The following is a 22,943-nucleotide window of genomic DNA, read 5'->3' on the forward strand; positions in this document are numbered from 1 at the left end:
AAAATTGAGTAATCAATACAGCAGTAGAGCTAAATTAACGGGAGCCGTGAACACAAATGAGTTTACTCCTTGCATCGCAAACAGAGCTGTATCTCAGAAACTTTCGGTCATACAAAAATTTTTATAGAAGAGATTTTGTGCAAAAGTTAACAAGCTACAAGATTAGTTTCCACTGATTTTAGCGTAGGAGCAATTCTAAATGAGTTATTGTAAAAAAATCTCTGTCTTTACACTTGAGCACAATCCTGCAGATAAAATATTTTTGGTTTCAAGTGGAAAAATCAATAACTATCAAATGTTTTGCTACACAACACTGCAATTTACTAAAACAGCAAAAATTCAAATAAAATTATTGTTTATCAGCTTTATCCGAATCAGCAATAAATTTATTTATCTAATTTGCATTAAGTCAAAGCTGATTTAATGCAATACAGAGTCAATTAGTTGTGTTATTGAACACGAATTAGTTAAATATTTTATTTCAGGTAATTTTGAAGCCACCAAGAGTCAGATCAAAGCGGGAATTTGTGAATTAGACTGAATTTAAAATGGAAATTGTCGAGATGTAAAATGCAAATCTGAGATTCGCGTATATCGTAATGGATCGCTGCGAGATTTAATTTGTCGACAAGTGTAAATTGGAAAACATCTCAATTAGCAATTCTTTTGAACTGGCTCGTATTGCTGACGCAAAAAAAATCTAGTCTTAAAATATCGAGCGTTCAATTGAAATCCTGGGCGGGAAGGCGTTGGAAATGTTGGAAACCGTCAATTGTTTTGATTTTTTAAAGTGTAAATTGACAGTTGTAATTATATGAAGTTGACAGCTAACCTAAAATGTATAAACAAAAAATCATTCTGTTTTTTTGCAATGTTTTACATTAAAAATTCAATAAGTAACGAATCGTATTCTCGAAGCAAATATCTAAAGGCACCCTTTGCTGAAAACAAACATGTTCAATTATTGCCCATTTAACATAAAGAAATGTCATTCGTGGCGAACGGCGGGAAATTCAAACTTTACACTGGTCCAAATATTTATTACTTTTTTCAACGCCTACTCGGCGCAGGTTTTCATTTGAACGCATGATACACTTACTAATTAATGTGACTACCATGCAATCGAAAATAAAAAAATCGAGATGGCCTTGATTAATACACTTCAGTTGGCAGCACGTAAAAATTTAATTCAAATGTCATCAGATGTCATTATTTACAATAATAACTGTCATTCCGGACTTTGAAGGCACTTCCCATCAACTTGCCTTGATTTTTTTGTTTTTCCATACCTGAAAAACAACGTGTTCAAAAACAGGCCTGGCACAATTCCCGAATTAATGCAAGTAATTACTGATAATTTAATTGATGTCCTACTATGCGAAGGTCATTTGAAAACATGAAGCGAAGAGAGTAGCATGTTTGGAAGCTGAAGGCAGACATTTCGAACATTTACTCTAGTTCCTAAATACGATTGGAGCTCCTCATGATTCTTTTATAACCGACAGGTCACACATAATGCACACCTTTATGAAAATCAAGATTACAACGTTCTCAAAATCACTAACTTAACATCTGATAATTGAAATTTTAACGAATTGCCAACTAAAATTTTTGGTCACAGCCAACTCTAATTTTTTTTGCGTTAGAAGCTACGAAATGAGTTTAGAAGTAAACAAAAGACAGTGATTTTGTTTTATTGCAGTATTGGACCTAGAAAAATATTAATTTATTGGTAGTAAAATAAAAAAGTATCGTTTTTCCAGCAGATGTCCTTTAACGCAAAATTTGTCCAAACAAAATCTCCATAAAAACGAAATTAAACTGTCATAACGTTTTACAATCCTTTTATTTTTTTTCTGTGTAACATTATTATTTTTTTATTACCAGCTTTACTGTTAACAAAGCATGATTTATAGCGAGTCCTCTGGCAGATTTTTTATCGAGATAGTCGAATCTGGCGTCGTACCAGACATAATTGTGTTAAAAATGAAAGAAAACAAATCGTTCATCAAGAAAGAAAGAAACGAGGGAAAATAGAGACGCAATTAATTTTGGAATTTCATACATTTTTCTTGAACGCTTTGTAATGTAGAGCTAAAGCTAGAAACAAGTGAACCGCGCCATTAAAAATACATCCTCGAAAACGTCCGAAACATTCTGAACCAATAAACAAATCGATTGGTGGTTTGTGTTGGTTGGCACGACAGCCGAACAAATGACTGCGTGTAAAAAACAAACGAGTCCAGGTGTCAGTGGGCGCCGCTTGTAACATCTTCGATTTTGGAACACTCTATTTATGTGATGAAGAAACGGAAATGGAGGAGATTTCCTCCATCCGGTATATTATAGGGATCGCCGCCTCCACCGCCAGCTACAAAGCAGATTTTTCGCGAAAATGTCAAAGTAACGTCAACGATGTGCTGTTGTTAACCTAGAAAACAACTTTGCGATTTCGGCAAAGTTTACACATGTTTACTGTAACTATAAGCAACAATTATCCCAGAATATGTGGTAAAATGTTTTTTTTTAATTTTTACAGAAATTTTTTTTAAATAATTTTAGTAATATTTGAACTGATTTAATGACAACATAGAAATTCCATATTTTGCCAAAAATGCATATTTCAATCATTGCATAATTTTAATAATTTTGCTCTCGTTTCGCAGGAAGCGCCCGCAGCTTCGATTTTCGTCCGATTTCGCGTCTGATCCGCAAAAAGCAGGCCTCGTCACGCGGCGATAAATCATCCAAAATTGACGCGCGTAGCATTATGTCAAGAGCGTCGGCTTTTCGCCGTGATAAAAAATTGTAATAAAGTGATTGGGGTCGGGGCGGGGGCAAAACCTGCAGGTGTAAACGGCGAATGAGCTGTTTAAAGTTTAATTTCGTTTTGCAGCTCGCTCGGTGCCAGACAAGGAATCCCGCCGTCCTGAAAGCAATTTCAATTATTTATGAAGTGAAGAAAAAATTGCTCGGCTTCTCTCCGCAAGATATTTGTAGTGGTGGGCGTTCCAGATGACTTCCGAAGACTCGGCTCCCGAGACCGCTGCTCCGGAGAGGTGAGACCTGAGCGCGACTTTTCCATTAAAAACGCACCAAAAAGAATATTCAAATGAGATTAGAGAGCGCAAATAAATGGGGACGGTGCACGCAGCGTACACACTGAACAAAGTTCATCCGGGAATACGTGATGAGCAACAGCTAAAAATATCAAGCGAATTGAATACGTAGGAAATTAAATTAAAATTAAAATCAAAGGTACATATAGTGGGTTCAGATCGAGACGTACATGGGCGGTCCTATGGTTTATGTGGTTATGAGTTAGGTTCGACACCACGTGATGTGTAGTTTTCTGTACTAGAACCTAGTGGTTTACTAAGAAAGATTTATACTGGAGTGTCTAGGTCGGGGAGTGAAGAAGAAAATTTATTTAATCCCTTGGAGATTTTTAGGCATAACTATTTTAACAACAGAGTCTAAGTAGTTGTGTTCTAAATATATAGAATGCTTTATTTTGCCCTACGGGCTTTCCGATTCCTGATTACATTTTCCTCAAACATAAAACAGCAATTTAAAAAAAAAAAACAGTTTTATTCCCATCGCCCACCCCTTTCCTTCTCTGTTCTTTCCCTCCCCTTCGCTTGCTCGAGATTATTTTGAGATGGTCCGACCCTGCTTTCTCTCCTATTCTGAATTCTTCTATTCTTTCCCATGCTTCTTTATTCACTATTCCGTAATCTATCACTGTTTCGTTTCCCCCCTGCTATCTATATAGGGTGTCGCAAAATTAGCGTATTCCAAGTCGGGGGTCTTGTATGTTTTCTTCAAATAAAAAATATAAATGGTTGACATTCATTTTGAAATATGGTGAGGATGATTCTGTAAAATATTAATATATAAATGAAAAGACATTTCTTGAAAAAACAGCTTTATCTCGAAAAAATAAAAGTTTAATTTTTCCAATTTTCGTTCAAAAGGGAAGTACAACATAGCTAGAATATTAATCAGGTACTTTTGAACAAATATTGGCAACTTTGATATTTTTTTCAAAGTGACAGCAATTTTTTTTTTAACATTTTTACTTGGTCAACAGTCCCTTACTAAGCCCCGAACTCGGAATACGATAATTTTAAGACACCCTGTATATTTTTGTAATAAAAGATCGTCTAGCATCATTTTGATCCAGCAATTTCCAATTCTGTAGAAAATCGATTTTTCTGAAAGAATCTTTTTTGGAAACTTCACAATTATTTTTCCAGTCCAAGTTTATTTGCCACGACAGATTCATCTTCGGTTCTTTATAACTCAAAGAACAATTTGTCAACAACGGATTCCTCTACGGAATTTTTTCAATTTCAATTAGGAGGTCCTTAAAATGAGTTGTCAAAAAATGTGAATTTTCTCGCAAAATTTTTACTTGGTCAACAGGATGTCCCCTACTAAGTCCCGAACTCGGAATACGAAAATTTTAAGACACCCTGTATAGGTCCATTCCCCTTCTTCGTCCCCTTGTTTGTTCCCGTTCAATACCTCCCATTCATTTTCTTCGATCCATTCCATCATTCTCTTCCCCTCTGCATTTTCCACCTTGTCTTTGGATTTTCTTTTCCCATCCACCCTCTCCTCTTCCCCATTTCTTGCTCCTCGTTCTCTTATTCTCCCGTTTAAGCCCCTCCCAAAAGTATACGATCTCCCCTGTTTTTCTTCATTGCGTCTTCGACACGACTTCTTGTTGTCTTTATCTCTTTTCTGTATATTGTCATTATTTTCCACCATTTATTGCCTATATGAACATTCCTTTCCATGCATCCTTCTTCTTCTCCCTCTTCTTGTCGCTTTTCTTCAATCCCCAATTTCACCCCTGTTTTTATTCTCCCGGTAGCTCTTTCCTTTTTCTTTTCTCTTTTTGCCCCTTGTATCCCCTATTTGTACTCTTTGGGTAGCCACTTCCCCTTTGCGCTTCTTTTCCGGTTTCCGTTTTCTTTGTCGATCGACCTTTACCTTTTTATTCACGTTCTCTTTATACCTTTTCTCGCTGGTTCGTCTTCTCTTCTCCCCTCCTTCTTTTAAAATCTACCACTCCTTCTTTTCTCATTGTTCCATCTTTTCCTCTATCATTTTCATCCTTTTCATCTCAACCTGTCTCCTCCGCCTGCCATTTTTCTTCTCCTCTCATCTCCTCTCTCACTGCCGCTAATTCTTTCCTCTTTCTCCTCTCTCACTGTCCCTAATTCCTTTCTTAATACTTTGTTCTCCTCTCCTATTCCTGTCGTATCCTCTCTTATCTTTCTAATCATAGTTTTCATTTCCTTGCTTTTATTTCCTTTTTCGCTTTTACTTGGGCATCTTCCCGTTCTGGAACTCTGTTAGTTCCTTCTTCAAACGTACCCTCTTCGTACCCTTTTCGTAATACAACTGTTTCAAATGGAAGAAAGAGTTGACAGTGCCGAGAAAACTGCATTTTCCATGCAACGTAGCAATGCACTCCAAGGTTTACAAAAATATGGCAACGCTGCAACGTGTTGTTATCAATAATATAATGAAACAAATCGACACTTATACGTCGTTCACTTGAGCCATGTAATAAATCACGTCATTCTCACCTGCTTGCGCGTTATTGAACAAGACAAACAAGAGAGATGCAACGATAAAGGACAAAGAGAGTATGCACAAACCTTCATTTCAGTGAAGCGTTTGGTGTCAGTGTCGTGGAGTTAATTCCAGTACATTACTTGTTCACTTGATTTAGTTACAAAGTCAACTTTTTACCAAATCAGAATACGATTTTGTTACGCCACTGAAATATATCTATCTCTCAGATGACTCGCAACGAGAGGCGGAGTCTCTTGGCTGCGTGGTTTGCACGTGATTACTATGTTGCTTGAGTGAACAGAGTATAGAAGAGCTCAGATTTTTTTTTTCTCTTTTTAAATTAAACCATGACCTAAATTATTGACGGTTGTCGTCTGTGGTTCATACTGTTGACGAATCATGCGCGTCGACGACATATTTGTCTTTTTAATTAATGATATCGAAAGCTTCAATCCGACAGAAATGTTTGTCAGTTAATGGATTGAAATTTTTTTAACCGCACATTTCGCTTTGCTAAGTAATACCAGCTCTGATTTAACAAGCGACATGTCTTGGTTTGGATGCAAACATCGGATTCCCTTTGATTATTATTTGTTACTATTGCAAGAATGCCAACTATAATGGAATTATTGATTACTTAGTCGCAGCCTGAACTTTGTGATGAATGCCTGCGTTTCGTATTATTGTGGTGTAAATCACTTTGTTGAAATTTTTATTAGAATAATTTATTATAGAGCACGCGACCTATTTGCTTGTGAAAAAATTACTTTGCTTAGATTGTGGGCCACGAACCGATCAATAGGAAATAAGTTTTTTCCAGACTTTTTAAAATTAATACATAATATACAGGGTGTATGTATGATTTTGTTTTTAATTTTTCAAAATTTATGAACAGCAATGAAATTACAAATTACAAAACCAATAATCAAAATGGTAAAATTATTGCTGGAATATTTGTTTTAGGTGTTAAGTTATGTGTTTTTGATGCTATTTAAATGTACATATTTTGACTGTTAATAACTCCATGAGCAGAAGATTAACAGCAAATTGGTACTAGAGTTTTTTGCTTGTATTTCAACATAGAATCATATGATGTAAAATTATGTGCCATTTTTAATACACCCTGTATACTATCTTGTATTTAGGAGCTGTTATTAAAATCTATTACAGCGATTACATAACAAAAAGTATGTATTTCATGTGATAAAAAAATTGTTTTGGAAATCATTTACTGTATCGATGTTATCTAAAACATCATTTGTCATTTTTACACGTAACTATGATCCACGAATCTACTGAAATTTTGGAAATTATGGCAATTTTTTTTGTGTGAAATGTCACTATTGATAAATAAAATGAACTGTTTGGAACGGATCTATTGAAAAAAAAACCTCTGTTGTATAACAATGTCTATTGAATGTTGGAAAAACGATTTACCCAGACATTAATAGAGCAAATAAACTACTCTTTTTTGTTTAAAAACTCAATTTATTTGTTTTTTTAAAGCCTTCACAATCCTGGTTAATAAGTAATTAGGTACGATTCCTATAAAAACATTACGTAAAACCCAAATATTTTTTGTTTAGAGAATATGACCTTGGACGTTTCTCGGGGATCAAAAAGAGGCTCATTTTTATTATTATTAACGTAATAACAATTTATTTCATAATGATTCGCAAAACATCATTTTCTACTGATTTCGTGGTTTCGTGGTTTCGTCTCCTCTTGATTTCCATTTATTCTTCATTTAAAAAACGTACTGGTTAGAAATAACCAATAACAATATGCAAGAACTTGCAATTAAAAATGCCACAGCAAATGCTTTTTATAGATATGACAGTAAACTGTTTTTTGCAGCAAAGGTGTGATTTCAAAGCTTTAAGAATATTTCTAAATTATTTATACAATTCCCCGAGCATTTCCTCCGGTGCAAATATCTAAGAGGATTTAATGAAGCCATTTGTACAAATACAATAGAATGAATTACTTTAAAACCTTTGAGGAAATTCCTATTGGTTAAAGAACTGTGCTTCCATTTCACATTTTGCCAATTTGACTTTGGATCAAAATGATGAAGTGAAGACTCATCCACCGTAATAATTCTCAGGAAATCCGCAAGCACCCTGGTCCTCAGGGGTCAGCTCTCGGATGTGCTTTGATCTGGAGCCACTTACAGAAAATCTACAACTTTATACCTACCACTTCGTAGACCAAATCGCCGCTTTCTTCTGCCACAACAGCTCCGGGGTCTCGAGTGGAATTCTTTACGAACTTTAAAGCTGAAGGTTTGAGTTTAAGGTGTGGATTCCATCACATCCTTATGGATTCCTTGCGGCGTCTAGTCACTTTACAGAGTCATTTTATTACGATTTTATCCATTTTGGAGACAAGACAAGCTCTCCTGTCACTGCGGAATCGTCCTGCGAGTTCAAATGTCAAAAAGAATTAAAATATGGAGCTTTATCGCTAATTGAGCCAAAAAAGGAGATATCTCGAGCGACGAAGGAAAAGTTAATTTCGTCTTAAAAGCCTCGAATTTACGTTTCTCGACAGGAACCAGTGCGTCCGGATATAATTACAGTTACAACTCACCCACGAAGATCATTATCGCACAATTAACGCCACTTTATGCGAATCACTGAAGGAATAAAAGTAATTACAATCTTCGCCAACAAATTCGAACGCGATCCAGTAATATCAACTTTTACAATTAAATTTCCGTTAGTCAGTTTCGGATGGAAATTTTAATTAAAATTGGACAAAGCAGACGATCGTTCAGTCTCTCTTCTGTCAAAACACCATTAGTTTGAATTTCATAATTTCCGATTAAAAAATATTGCGGCGTAGTTGTTCTCGCCGACTATGCAATGCAATTTCGTCTGTGCAATAAATTCCTGGAGAGGTTAGCTTTTAATATCACTGCAAGACATATTTTTCATATATCCGGAGGGTAACAGGAATTTTTTTATTTTCAAATCACAATAACGTTGTTCTTGAGTTCTTTCAGATTATATGCGATGGTCAAAATAGCTTCAGTTGGCTAAAGCTGCCAAAGCTCTTGCATCCACTCACTGTTGCGTTTTGTTGATGGTTCATATGAATGAGTTAAGATGAAGAAATTATAGTAATTGGTACTTAGTAGAGAATTATTTTCTTTGCTGCCGCTTCTGTGGGACAAACAATAGTTATTTACAGTAAGAATGAGGAACGCATAGCTTTCGTTCACGCGAATTGCGGAGCAATTCAAGTGAACGAAAGCGGTCTTACTCTCTATGATGTATTTAGTTTTGTGTTCAAAATTTGAAATAAAATTAAAATAAATCAAATAAATAAATAAATAAATAAATAAATTACATGTTCGGAGGGATCTGTTGCTATGGAAAAAAATAAAATACGTCAGTAAAGTGGATGATGAAAAGTTATATGTTCCTGATGATGTCCTGGAAGAGGCAAGTGCCTAAAATATCCAAATTACGTTATCAGAAAGAATTGGAAAAATTAGGCGTGAGCGAAAAATGATGAGCGAAAGTGAAGTGAACGAAAGAGAAACCTTCACTTACTGGTAGCTATGGATACAGAAATTTCAAGATTTTCTCTTAAATTTCCAAAGAATCATCATTATTCACAAATAACAGGTAACTGGAAATTAATTATCACACGCTGATCGGCGAAGCCTTTAATTCAGTGTTTTGTAAATGTGATTATTAAATAGTTAACAAAATTCGCAATAACATTTATTTAATATAATGAAAGGGAATAACGGTGCGGTTTAATTTCCATACTTGATTACTTGTTTTTTAATAAAAACGAGGGTTAAAGCGACAGCTGCGGAAGCATTGGCTTATGAATAATTGATTGATTGATTTGTCAGCGCCAAAAAGCATTTACATGTTAAAAATGGAAGTTAAAATAATGTTAAATCATCATCTGGAACTAAAAAGGGCTGTTTTATAATGTAAAATGACTGCAAATATTACCGGAAAAGAGTTAGCATTGATACTAATAAGAAGATTACAAGATATAAATAATTGTTTTTTGATTTGTCTTATCAAGAAAGTAGAGGTCTTGGATTCTCTCATGGGTTGTGACCTTGAAAATATCTACGCGAAGGTAAAAAATCTGTAAATGAAAACTGAAAACGTCGACTGCTTTATATGCAAATAGACGAGAGAGAGAGAGAGAGAGAGAGAGAGAGAGAGAGAGATCGGTTTGTGGCGCCTACTTGAAACCGATATTCCTCGTTTGCGCAGATATGAGATATGACTCATAGCCCATGAGAAAATCCAAGACTTTACATATGTTATTGTAACGGTGAGGAATCCGCACCTGTGTCGCGAACGGCGACGATTCTCGGCGGCGAATAATAGCCTGACGATAGTACAGTACTGTAAATTTGAGTTAATTTCTGTAGTATCCAGTTAATATTATGTAATTCAACGTAAGTTGACAATAAAATTAATTATTATTTTTTATACAGTTATACAATTATCGAACCCACAGTGAAAACATTCGATTGATGTCTTTTTGTGTATTTAAGAATTAGTCGGACGATTGTCCAGTCAGGCCTGTCTTTTGCTATAAATCGATATCTGAGAAGGAATGAAATACCTTTTGGGCAATAAATTAGGTTTAAAAACGGAAGCGATCGGACGAAGTAACAGAGAAAAGAATTTTTTAAGGACGTCAAAGCACGTCGGCAACTTTACCCAGAATATATCAATGTCTGATGTGACTATGTTAGTATGTTGAAAAATAAAATTGTTCGAATTTTGCTAACCTTTCGTTTCTACACCACAGACAATAAATGATAAGTACAATATCTGGAGAATATTATATGTGACAAACACTGTCTGTCAAATTGTTTATAAAATCTAATAATAAAGTAACAAAACATTAAAAAAAGTTCTTTTTTCTTCAAACGTCCGTAAATTATGACATTATCCTGCTGCATTGATAATGCTAAAGTGTCACTTCATTGTCATGGCATCTAACGAGCTAACGAGCGGCAGAAAAAGTTATTATCTCCGCTGAGGGCGTCCGTGAAGTTATTATCTCCGCTGATGAGCGGCAGTAAAGTAAACTAGCTAAATCATTTGAAATTCCTACCTACCTCACTGCGTTCGGCAGCCAATCTACCAGCCGCAGCACATAAAACTTCATTTTTGCTCCTCAAAACATAATATACTATTTTCATCTCGTAAATTCGATAAATACAATTTAAGGATGAACTGGAGTAACATTGAAAAATGGCGAAATTTGCTTAAAATTGGTACAATAGTCCTTTCATCCATTCTAAAGTACTGTGCCAAATTTAAAAAAATTTGGTCGAGGAATTTTAAAGTTATTACCTTTTAAAGTTATGAGAAATCGAGCAATAAAAATTGATAAAAAACATATTTCAAAAAGGCCAATTTTTCTTAAATTTTTCACACATAAAGTATCGATATCGTAGAATTTTCTAATGAATTTACAAAAAAAGTTGGTCGAGGATTTCCCTTGTAATTGCTAATTATATGTGGAAAAACACGGTTTTTGAGGTTATGTATCTGTTTTAATTTCAATAAAAGTGAACAAAATGCATATAATGGACGTCGGTATGCAACATTACACTCATATGGCACGTTTTACTACAGTTACGTTAAGAACTTTAACAGAAATCAATGAAAATTGAAATTCAATGTGCTTCTGTTTACTTTCACGTACGGTCTTAGTCAAAAGATTGTAAAATCACGTGTAAGTAATTATCTAAATATCAAGAAAATAAACACAAAATTTTCTTGCAACTCATTACAATTCGTTTCCAAAAATTAAAAACTATTTTTTCAAATATTGATTTCTCGTAATAAACGTTTCATAACATTATAAGAATTCCGCAACTTTTTGCTGAGATTGTTACTCCAGTTCATCCTTAATGGGTATTAATAATAACAATTAGATACATACGTAAAAAATACGAAAAAGAAAGAAAGATCTTTGCGATGAATGGCCCTTCTAATCGGTGTTGAAATTTTCTTTATAGTGATCAAAAACGTTTGCCTTGGTTTGAGTTGTAAAGATAATCATACTTCTTATGTTTTATTGTTTTATTGGTTGCTTCCCGCTGGAAAAATTTATTATTATTATAATATGCTTTATTTTGCCCTACAGGCTTCGGATTCCTTTTACATATTTTAAAACTATACAAGATGTTATTGAAATGTGTGACCAAATTTTAACCACGAGCTACTGGCTTCGTCTAGAACTTGGAAAAAATATTTAAAAAATTCTATGTCAAAAAATAAAATGACATTTATTATTTGAGCTACATTTTTTTTTAATTGATTTTAGTCTTCTAGGTTGTCCTACAACCTCGTAGGTAAAATTTCGGTACATTTTAAAAATTCACCGTGTATATAATATTTTATAAAATGTACGCCAATGCGAAGTAACCTCTAGGAAATATGTTTTAAAACAAGGAAACGTGTACGTTTTATAAAATATGATAAACAGGGTGTATTTTTAAAATGTGCGGAATTACCTACGCGGTTGTGGGACAACGTAGAACACTAAAAGCAATAAAAAAAATTGTAGCCCAAAAAAATGTCAATTTATTTTTTGACAGAATTTTTTAAATATTTTTTCCGATTTCTATATGAAGCCAGTAGCTCGTGGTTAAAATTTGGTCACGCATTTCAATAACACCCTGTATACATAAACACAACATAAAATACAATTCCAAAAATAACATTTTCAATTCCTATCCCCACACCTCTCTTTCTATATCCTTTCTTCTATCCTCGTTTTGCCCCTTGACATTCCCATTTGTACTCTTTAGGTAACAACTCTTCTATTTTTTCCCAGCTCCGCTCTTCTACCCATGTTTCTACCAGCCCCAAATATCTCAAATTATCTCACGTAGTCCCAAATTCTTCTTCTTCTTTTTTTCTTAATCCCGCTACGTTTCAATATAGTTTTTGCCGTTTTCGTTATCTTTTTTGCTTCCCCTTCTTATCTTCTTGCCGTTTTCGTTATCTTTTTTGCTTGCGTGCCTTCCCCTTCTTATATTCTTTCTTGTGTTCCCCCTTGTGCATCTTCTCCGTCCAACTACCTTTTTCTTTGTCCTTTTTCCACTTCCAATGTCTCCGTTTTCTTCTTGCCCTATTCCTTCTCCTACTCAAAAATCTCTAGTCTCCCCCTTTCTCCATTCCTTCTCCCTTCTATTGTTAAATATTTTCCTATATCCCACTTTTACTTCTTTGCCTTTCCTTTTTTCTTATTTCGCGATGGTTCCTAGTTTCTTCTGTATCTCTCGTTCTTGTTTTCTGAGGTCGTTGTCTATGAATATCTTCTTTGTTTCCTACTTTTCTCTCAGTTTTCCATTTTGCCTCATCACTTTTTCTTTCCCACACTCCCCTTTGATCTGCTGCTTGCTCTTTCCTTCAACTCTCCATCCTGTTATCACTACCTATGTTATTTTTTGTTCTTCTCTTTTCTTCATATTCCATTTTCCTTTCCAGCCGTGCTACTCTCTCAGACATGTTGTTTTTTTCTTCCTCCCATTTCTTTTCTGTATTCTTAAATCCTTCCCTTAGTCTTTCTATTTCTCCTTGACTTCTTGGTCCTCTTTTCGTATCGCCTTTATTTCCTCTTTTATTTCCATTTCCCTACCTGTTCTGCTCTACTTCAGGTGATCTTGCTATTTTCTTGCTTGTCCCAAATACCTCCTCTTCCTCCTCTTCTTGTCTTCCTGTTCTAGCTTTCCCTGTTCTTTCCCTTTTTTTTTCGTTGTTTCATGGATCGCCCCCACACTTCCTTGGTTCATATGGAACCTTCTATCCTGGCGATTGCTAGGACAGCGGCACCTTTTGTTCGTTAAAACGATAATCTGAAGCAATTACGGCGACCTAACCTCAATTCCACTATCCAATTTTGCTTTAATATTCTTCAATAAATCCCACTCACAATTCGGAATCACTTAACCAAAATGTTATTGCGGTCCCAAAATATAAATCAATTCCAGAAATCCTCTAATAAATTATAACTCGAGCAGATAGCGCAAACAAACATCACTTGTCAAAGCAAAACCTCGGAATTATTATTATTATTATTAATTAATTAATTACTTATTAATAATTAATGCTTTATCTCACAACAATTTTACCAATTACAGTAAACGTCTATAAACTTTGCCTAAATCGAAAAGTTGTTTTCTAGGTTAGCAACAGCACACCGTTACCTTAAAATTGACGTTTCATTAACATTTCAGCCAAAAATATGCTTACCAGTGGCGTCGCATTTGGCAATAAAGCTGGCGAATTACCCATTCTTACCAATAATAATAATAATAATAATGCACAATTATAATTCCAACGTCTATAAATTATAATTCCAACGTCTATAAATTCATGAGGTGTGATTTATTATAAAGTACTATGTATTTGAGACCACAAATTGTCGACGCCCATGCATTGAACGCTTATTTGCATAGAATTCCGCTACGACATGGCCGATAATTTGCAACGCCTGCTCTGATTTGTTTTCTTTTTGATCACTTGTTATTTCCGTTATTATCATTATTATAATTATGGTATCTTGGGTGACTGCATCGAGAAATAAAATTATAAGAATTTTCTTAGTTTCTTCTTTCAGATACAGCAAATGATTGATGGCTCTTGTATTTATTACTGCCCATTTTCTCTTCTTAAACCCTTGACTTTTTGATATTTTTTTAAATACTGTAAAGTCTCGAAGTGTGTCGTTTCGAGGCATAATAATTTTTCCAAAGCTCAGCCCACAGCTTATTAATGTTTGCAAAAGCTTACCGAGAATTGCTCAACGCGATTCAGGTTACTTGGCTTGCAATTTGATTGTTGTACTGTTTGTAAACAAATATAATTGGCTCTCGCTGGTCGTTAAGAATTTGGTCGTTTGCGGAAGCCGGAAAACAGCCAAGTCGCATTTCTGTCGGGAGCGGCACGAACTGAAAACCGCCTCATATTGGCGGCGTAAATTCGAGATGGGCCGACAAAACGGCGGCAATTTAGATCGTTAGGAAGTACGTGACATCGCAATTCGGTAGCAAAGCAAATATTATCGAAGTCGTTGGTCTTTTTATTGCAATATCTCGTCGTAAAAAAGCAGCGACCGATCGAAATGATCGAGTGTAGGGCCCTCCAACCAGAAATATGTTTACAACATGACCTTTTCTATTTATTCGCCCCATTCTGCAGCGTCTTCAATATTGACGTCTAAAAGCAAAGTTCGAATCTACATGCGGCAAAATTGAATTTCCCCTAAGAATGTAAAACGTTTTTGATGTGTGTTTTTCTCTTGGCCCCCAACTCATCTCTTCTTCATGTTTCAGCGGGAACAAAGCGGAGCCAGCGCCAGACTCGCTCAGCTCGCAGAGGTAAGACTTTTCGTGTAATCCCCTGATTGGCTAATTGACACCCCTTGTTGCATTGATCAAACCGAGGGAAAAATTTCAATCGTCTCGTTCGCCATGAATAAAATATGAAATTGTTTTGTTGGAGTGTCCCGGCGCCTCCGCCAAGCTAATCTGAGAAGCTTCTCAAAAGCTCCAGAGCTGATTCGAATACAATTAATTCCGATAAAAAAGCTTCTCAAATTCAATTTCGCAAATTATCAAATTGTCGTCTTAGATATCTGGAATAAATACAACTTCCAGGAGGGTCGCCTGAGTCCTGGGAGTTACCGCGTATGTGAAAAATTGGGTCAAACAGAGTAATAAAACGCGCCAACAATAATTCTGCCATCTAATTATGAAAGTAGAGAAATCTCGGGAGAAAACAACGCGCAATTACAGCCAGAAAGTTTGTGATAACGGGAGCGGAGGCGAGTTCAAATTGGATATTTTTTGTGTTGTGTAATTTGTGATTCTTGCCCCGACGATAACTTAATTAACAAATTGCTAATAAAACGTCGATTTTGTAATTTTCGGTTCGAAATTATGGATGACAGTTTTGAAATTACCTCCAATGCTTTGTTTTCTTAGCGTTCCGTTAATGAACGTTTTCGCGATGAATTTAATTGAAACGACTACATTTTCCGCGTTGTGGGGAGGAATAGACCAACGTAGAATTAGAAACAGAAATTCCGGAAAATTAACCAGATCGTAGACAATTAGGGAACAACACAAATACGAAACAGGCGAGAAATACACGATATTATAGATATTAATGCAATAAAACTGAAATGTGCGATAGCTTACTTAGTCTGTGGGGACAATCCGGGAGCTTCAGAAGAAGAATTTACAGGTTTAAATGGAATGTGTAATTCGGTAGTGAATTGTGAATACAGAAAGTGATCACTTAGAGCGTTTTTAGGATGCACTCGATTTCTCTATTTGAATGCAGGATGTATTATATAAATCGTGTCTGCTGGTGCAGTAAGCAACAAAATAAATGTCGTGTCGTCTCTGAAGCTGCAACCAATATTAGTAAGTGAGAATTTCTGGGCTAAAGCCGTGTGGACAAGCCTGCTTTGTACGCAAGTTTCATTAGGGCCTCTAGGTTTTCCCGCAAGTGGTGAATGTATTAAGATAGGAAGTGTTGGATTTTCTCATGGGCTATGAGTCATATCTGCGGAAACAACAAATATTGGTCTCAAATTGGCGTTACAAACCGACTGGAAAACATCGTCATTCGTTACGTTAGTTTCGTCTCTCTTTCGTCTATTTCTATGTATTTAATTTGAAAGCAGACGATGTTTTCAGTTTTCATTTACAGATTTTTCACTGGTTTATCGCTCCGCCTTCGCGCAGATAGTTCCAAGGTCACAGCCCATGAGAGAATCCAATACCTCTACTCCCTGCAATTTCAAGCTTTTAATACCGAAAATGACATAACACTTTAGTGTTAGCTAATGTTATATTTTGACAACTCACATCAATTTTAAAATAATAGGAGTTATTTATGGATAATAGTATATTACGATACGAGTCTTATAAGACGCATTTTGTAGCACGCATTTGGTATTTTTTTAGGATTTATGCTTGTATGACAAGTATGCTCAGTGGTTCACTTTGTTCACTAATTATTTTGATTTTAAAAACACTATCCCGTTTTTCAAAATTCTTTTAGCTTGACTGAAAATATAATAAAGTGAAGTTTTTTACATTCATGTTCATGACAAAAGTTTAATTCCTATCCCCACCCTTCTCCTTCTCTATCCTTTCCCTCCTCTTCCATATCTCTTTCATCTATCTTATCTCCCTTCCGTTTTCTTTCAGTATTTCTCCCCGTTTCTTTCCCTCCCTCTCTCTCATTTCGCAACATCCGTTCCACATGTGCTCGATTGTCTCTCTCTCTCTCCTCATGGCACATTCTTCTTTCCTCTCCTTCCATCCAGTACCTGTTTTATCTCTCCTCGTTCCCACATCTAAATCTCGCCATAATTTTTCTTTCTTTTGCACTCTCTCTCCCCAGTTACTCCGGAATTTCCTCTGTTATATACCTCTCATATTCCTTTTTTTTTTTTTTTTTTAATTTGCCATTCCCGTTTTTTGCCATACGGCTTTTTACGGTACCTTTCGGTCGGCTGTCTTTTCCATACCAATTTCCTTGTTCCTTTGCCTTCTCAGGTGATGCGACGGGGCTCCGGGACACTTTCCCTGGCCACCCACGCCCATTCCACCTCACATTCACAGACATACACAACAACATTTATACACCCATGGGCGCCTTTTCCCGACGGGACTCGAACCCGTGCTGACCTTGCGGTGGTGGCCGAAAGAGTGTTGATTCTTCCTTCCACCACCCTACCGTCAGCTCCGAGGAGACATACACACACATCCATGGCCCGGCGGAGATTCCTTCCTTTGAAAAAATCCTCCCCCTTCGGTGGGATTCGAACCCACTAGCATCGGGACCGCGACCTCGGAGTACTTTCTCCGACAGCCATGCGGCCACCGAGCCACCTCTCATATTCCCTGTTGTATCTGGTTTCTTTGATTCTTTCCCTTCTTTCTTGTTTGTCTGTGTCTTTGTCCCTTTCACTCAGCTCTACATTCATCCATCTTCCTTTGACCCTCAATCGTTCCACTTCTTTACTGGCATACCCGTTTCTCTGATAGTATTTCTCGCTCTCCTTCTTTTCCGTGTTTTTTTCTTTTCTTTCCAGCATTCCGTTAGTATCCTGCACTCTTCCCTTCTATCCATTTTTCTTCAAACTTTGCTGCTCTCTTTCCCACTTTCACTCTCATCCTATTCCTCCTGCACTGTTCCCACCTCTTTCTTCTTTAATTCGTTCTTTGTTAAATGGTTCAGATTGTATATATTGTCCATAGTACCCCTTCTCTTTCTGAATCTTGCTTGACTGTCAGGTACCACTCCCTTTTCCTCGATCTCTCTCTTCATCTTTTCTTGTGTTTAGCAGAGTTATTCCGCAGTAGTTTTCTACTTTGTTTTTCTCACCCTTTTTGTAAAGGGGGCAAATTACACCCTCTCTCCAGCCTACCGGGAATCCCTCTCCTCTCCATACTTCAACCAGTCTCTCTACTATTTCTTCTGTCCCATACATTCATTGTCCATTCTGCACTCCGTCCCTCCCCGATGCCTTATCTCTTTTTCACTTTCCTTATTTGTCTCTCTACCTCTTCTACTGTGACTTCTGTTCCTTCTACCGCTGTCTGCTTCTTCTTCATTTCTGTTTCTGCCTTTCCTTCTTCCTATCTCCCTTCCAACAGTTTCATGAAGTATTCTTCCCATTCTTGCATTGTTATTTCCCTGCTCACTAATCCTTTTTCTTTCTCTCTCGGTTTATGTATTTCCATATCTCCTCGTCCCCGTTTTTTGCCATACGGCTTTTACGGTACCTTTCGGTCGGCCGTTTTTCAATTCCTATTCCTTTGCCTATCCTTACTTCAGGTCGTGCGACGGGGCTCCGGGGCACTTTCCCCGACCACCCACGCCCATTCCACCTCACATTCACAGACATACACAACAACATTTATACACCCATGGGCGCCCTTCCCCACGGGACTCGAACCCGTGCTGACCTCGCGGTAGTGGTCGAAAGAGTGTTGATTCTTCCTTCCACCACCCTACCGTCAGCCCCGAAGAGACACACACACACACATCCATGGCCCGGCGGAGGTTCCTTCCTTGGAAAAAATCCTCCCTCTTCGGTGGGATTCGAACCCACTAGCATCGGGACCGCGACCTCAGAGTACTGTACTTTCTCCGACAGCCATGCGTCCACCGAGCCACCTCTGTTCTTATTTCCTTTATCTCTTTCTATTGTGGAGTAGAATAAAGCTAGCCTTGAGAGCAATAATAGCTACTTTTGAAACTGACGTGAAGAGTGAAAATTTAATAGAAGATTTTTTTCTCTACGAATTTTTTAATGTTCAAGTTCAAAAGTACTGACATACTTTAAAGCTTCCTCTCGCCTTTGCTGCTAAAGCTTTTCAAACCGAAATGGCATCGATTTTTGTTTAATTTTTCATTCGTCGGTGTGAAAAAGTAATGTAATGTTAATTACTTTTTAGATTTGTTGTATTTGTATTTCATAGTACATATAAAATTTTTCTTTGCCTAAACAAAGTTTTTTTTCAGGTAAAAGTAGTTTTTTTTTTAAATAATGTACTGGCTATGCCTTATATATTTTTTTCCTTTTAGCTATTTATGTAACCTTCACCGTGCGCTTTTATAACAAGGAGAGTGTTACGTTGGTAAATCTAATAACATCTTTTTGTTATAACGTGTTGGAGGATATCCAAATATTATAACAAGAAAAATTGGAAATTTGGATCTGATCATTTCCAAAGCAATGTTATTTGCCAACGGATTTTTGTGAAATTTAAAATACAGATATTTTAGACGGTGAAGGTTCAATTAGTAAAAATAAAATTACCTCAAGTTAAAAAATGTAATTTTAACACATGTTTCCTTTATTGAAAATTAAACGCAATTATTATTAGATTGTTAAACAGTAAAAAATAGGTGTCTACACAAACAATTAACTAAATCACTCGTCTGATTCAACGAAAAGATTAGATTTTGTTGTTAAAAATTTAAGCTAAATTTTGAAGGTATTTGAGCAGTTACATTTTGAAACAATTAATGAAAAGCTAAAGTTTGTCCAGCGAGAGATTGGTTGACATAAAAATCACTAAATTCTACGTAGTGAAAATAGTACCTAGCGCACGTAAAATTTGAAATATACTCTTCAAGCAGTAACACTTTTTGCCCTGAAATTATGCTCTAATTATTGTATTCTAGTGCATTTTGTAGTGTTGGGTTAATTTAATACAATTTAAAATCTCCCAATCTCTCGATGGACGAAGTATACCAAGGAACATTCTGTACACCCCTTAAAAACTGTCAAAAGTGGGCGCGCTTTATTAAAAAAGTCCAATTGTGTCAATTTATTGAAAATACTCTAAAAATAGACTACAATGGCAGAAATTTCAATATTGTTCAAAAAGGAAACTATTTTTGCTTGTGGAGAGTGTCGTAAGAACTTCAATGACACAGTTCGTTTTCTCGTGGAACACTATCCAAATTTTACAAAATTTAACATTCAGAGACTCGTCAATTTATTTGAAGACACAGGAAGAGTACGTGAACTAAATTACCTTGCTAAAATATTCCGATCGTGTTTTAGTCCTTTATGGAAGAATTGAAGCGTTCAGTACAATAAATTACGTCCAAATGTTGTCTTCAACTTTGTAAGGTTGGAAAGATAAACGTCAAATATGTCACCTGCGTTTATGCGAAGAGGGATAATCCAAAGTCGGCGATAGGGCGCGTTTGTTTCATACACGTCTACGTTTTTGCATCTGCAGCCACATTTAACACAGTTTTTTTCTTTTTTCTTGCAAACCAGACGTTTTTCAAGGACGAGTTTCTCCTTACAGCATTTTTTACTGAAGATCAATTTTTTGACATAAATCTTGAGTGATTCAACATTTTAAAAAGGCATGTAAAAATTAGTTTTTAAGACTTGGGTTATTGCGTTAATGGAATTTTACTCTTCACCGTCTAAAATATCTGCATTTTAAATTTCACAAAAATCCGTTGGACAATAACCGAGATATTACCCTCGAAACTCTTAGTTGAGACACCCTGTATAAATGAAGTGTCCACAGAAAAATAGAATCTGTTAGTTCCAATCAGCAAGGAAATATTTTACTTATTTTAGCATAAGAATTAAACAGGATGTTTAAAAATTTGCTTACAAGGGCGACTAAATGGTGGAAAAGTTTTACGAACCTGAATGTGTTGCGAAGATTTTCTTCCACAAAAACAATTTACTGCAGAACAACCAATAAAAGTTTTTCATGTTTTTTAGTGTGATGTGATAGTTTTTACGTTAAACAAACAATTTAGTTTACATGATGATCAAAATGAGGTTATGTGTCTGAAAGTGTCAAAGCGGACCAATCAAAACGCCTGGAGAAAATACCACGGCCTGCTTGACCATACATTTTTCAAAGGTCTGTTACATTTTGAGTGTCTGAAAAAAATTATTACAATAACGTTGGAGAGTAAGAAATATCACATGGAAATTTGACGATCCTTAATGAAAATTTTAATTTGGGAGTATTTCTTGGGACCCATCTCCGTGATGGTCGATCCCGAAGGGCCGCCCTATCAAGGAAATTAATAAATATAATAATAAAACTGGAGTTTCATGAATCCATTGAGTGGCTGTGCGGAGGGATGAAAGTAATTTCATTTCACAAATTGCATTCACATTATCCCAAAACAGTCTTTTCTAGAACACGCCCTCTATACGTTCCAGTTTTGTGTACGCTAAACAAGTTATGCTATGAAACGTTTCCCGAGGGAACAGTGAAAAGCGTGCTTAATTAATAACATCGGGAGCGAACACGTTGGTTTGCAAAAACGGCGATTTGCTCTCGATGTTCCAGTTTTAAAGCACTCGTCGACTAGGTGTGAAAACGTTCTAAAATAATTCTATCGACAATGCGGCCGCAACAAACGATTCTTTGTTGCTTTGAGCAAACAAAATGATTGTGGGTATGCTGATATGAATTATTTAACGCGCTGGATTATTTCGCTTCGGTGTCTCGATGGGGAAATGAAAATAATTTTATTTTACAAATTGTACTTAGCTACTTTGCCCGGAGTGAAGCTTTTCCCGCGGGACGTGCCAAAACTGAAATTTTTTCACTTGCACGAATAATCTAATGAAGCTAAAAGCGGACACATGTTCGGACAAAAACACAACGAAAAATTACATTTCCGTTTGGAGAATTCGTTTCGTGTAATAAAATTAAACAAAAACAACACACCCATAAATTAGAATATTTTCATTTTAGTCGCACTAAATTTCAGTAATTTATTTTTGTCTGTACAATTAATCCACTACGGCACCCATGTAATCATTCGCTTTAATTGCAGGAGAACAAAAAATATATGTACAGGGCGATTCACGAGGAATAATGATCCTGACCAAATCCTCGATGCAACCAACAATACATTTTCACAACTTAGGAATTTTTGATTGGATGAAAGCAAGCGCTCTGATTGGCTGAACACGCACGTTTCATGTGTGTGGGAATTAATCTATTATAAACTTTAGAATTCTTGAATAAATTAGTAACATTCCAATAACAAATACATTTTTGGGGAAAAAACTAAATATGCTTTAACTGGCGATTATATGCTATAAAAGTTTACTGTGAAATTGTTTATAAATATTTATATCTAACACTAAATATACATATAAATAAACTAAAACAAATTTTATGAAGTCCTTGTCTTCTTCGTAAATTTTAAATTCACATATTTTTTTTATTTCTCACCTCTAAATTGGCTAAACAGCAATAAATATTTTTGGCTTGAGATTTTTTATTAATTAATAAAAATGTCTCTCTCTTTAGAACATAACATTTTTCTTACGGAGAGTTATTTTAAGAACGCTGAATGTCAGGAAAATTATAAATGGAAGTATTTTCCGATTGAATACCCAAAAACGCTGTAACTGTTTAAGTTTTGGAAAACAGGTTTGAAAATATGAAACGGCGAGTTAACACTTTGTTATAATTGTTAAAAAAAAGTGCATTATTCTCTAGTGCTTCATTTGCTGTAAATACCAGATTAAAACGACTGAACCTAACAGAGAACCCTAAACGTCAACATGTTTACATAACCTCTAATTTACACAGCGAGTCAATTGTCTGTATCTGCACAATCAACAGGCAATGTTGCTAATGTAATTTAAAAATCATAACAGTCGGCAAACTTTCAGCGCCTACTAGGATCCCACATTCATTTATAGACACTGTGTGGTTTATGCCGCTCAAGATCTAGAAATGTGTCTTTACTTTATCATGACCATCATAGACTCGTGATTTGAAAGTTCTTAACCTAGAGCTCTCT

The 22,943-nt window shown here is 35.8% G+C and overlaps 1 protein-coding gene and 1 long non-coding RNA gene across 5 annotated transcripts in view; one reads left to right on the plus strand and one right to left on the minus strand.

The window, feature by feature from the left end:
• The window catches only part of LOC138136667 (phosrestin-2-like), an 81,203-nt gene that overhangs the window by 7,056 nt on the left and 51,204 nt on the right, over positions 1–22,943 (plus strand). Inside the window, exons 2-3 of one of the 3 annotated variants that reach the window (XM_069055934.1) lie at positions 2,897–3,059; positions 14,936–14,980. In XM_069055934.1, coding sequence (XP_068912035.1) covers positions 3,016–3,059; positions 14,936–14,980 — 89 coding nt within the window. In that variant the 5' untranslated portion in view covers positions 2,897–3,015. The remainder of the gene's footprint in view (positions 1–2,896; positions 3,060–14,935; positions 14,981–22,943) is intronic. The other 2 variants (XM_069055936.1, XM_069055935.1) reach the window with 2 other exon arrangements.
• Positions 7,208–20,982, minus strand: LOC138136668 (uncharacterized). Of its 2 annotated transcripts, XR_011161384.1 has the most exons (6): positions 20,808–20,982; positions 11,536–11,692; positions 10,703–10,760; positions 8,185–8,759; positions 7,580–8,012; positions 7,208–7,529 (listed from the first exon to the last, which is right to left on the minus strand). It is a non-coding gene; the product is annotated as an uncharacterized lncRNA (long non-coding RNA). The 2 variants fall into 2 exon arrangements; XR_011161383.1 differs by lacking the exons at positions 10,703–10,760; positions 11,536–11,692.

The sequence above is a fragment of the Tenebrio molitor genome, chromosome 8, assembly GCF_963966145.1.
Source record: "Tenebrio molitor chromosome 8, icTenMoli1.1, whole genome shotgun sequence".
Lineage (NCBI taxonomy): Eukaryota > Metazoa > Arthropoda > Insecta > Coleoptera > Tenebrionidae > Tenebrio > Tenebrio molitor.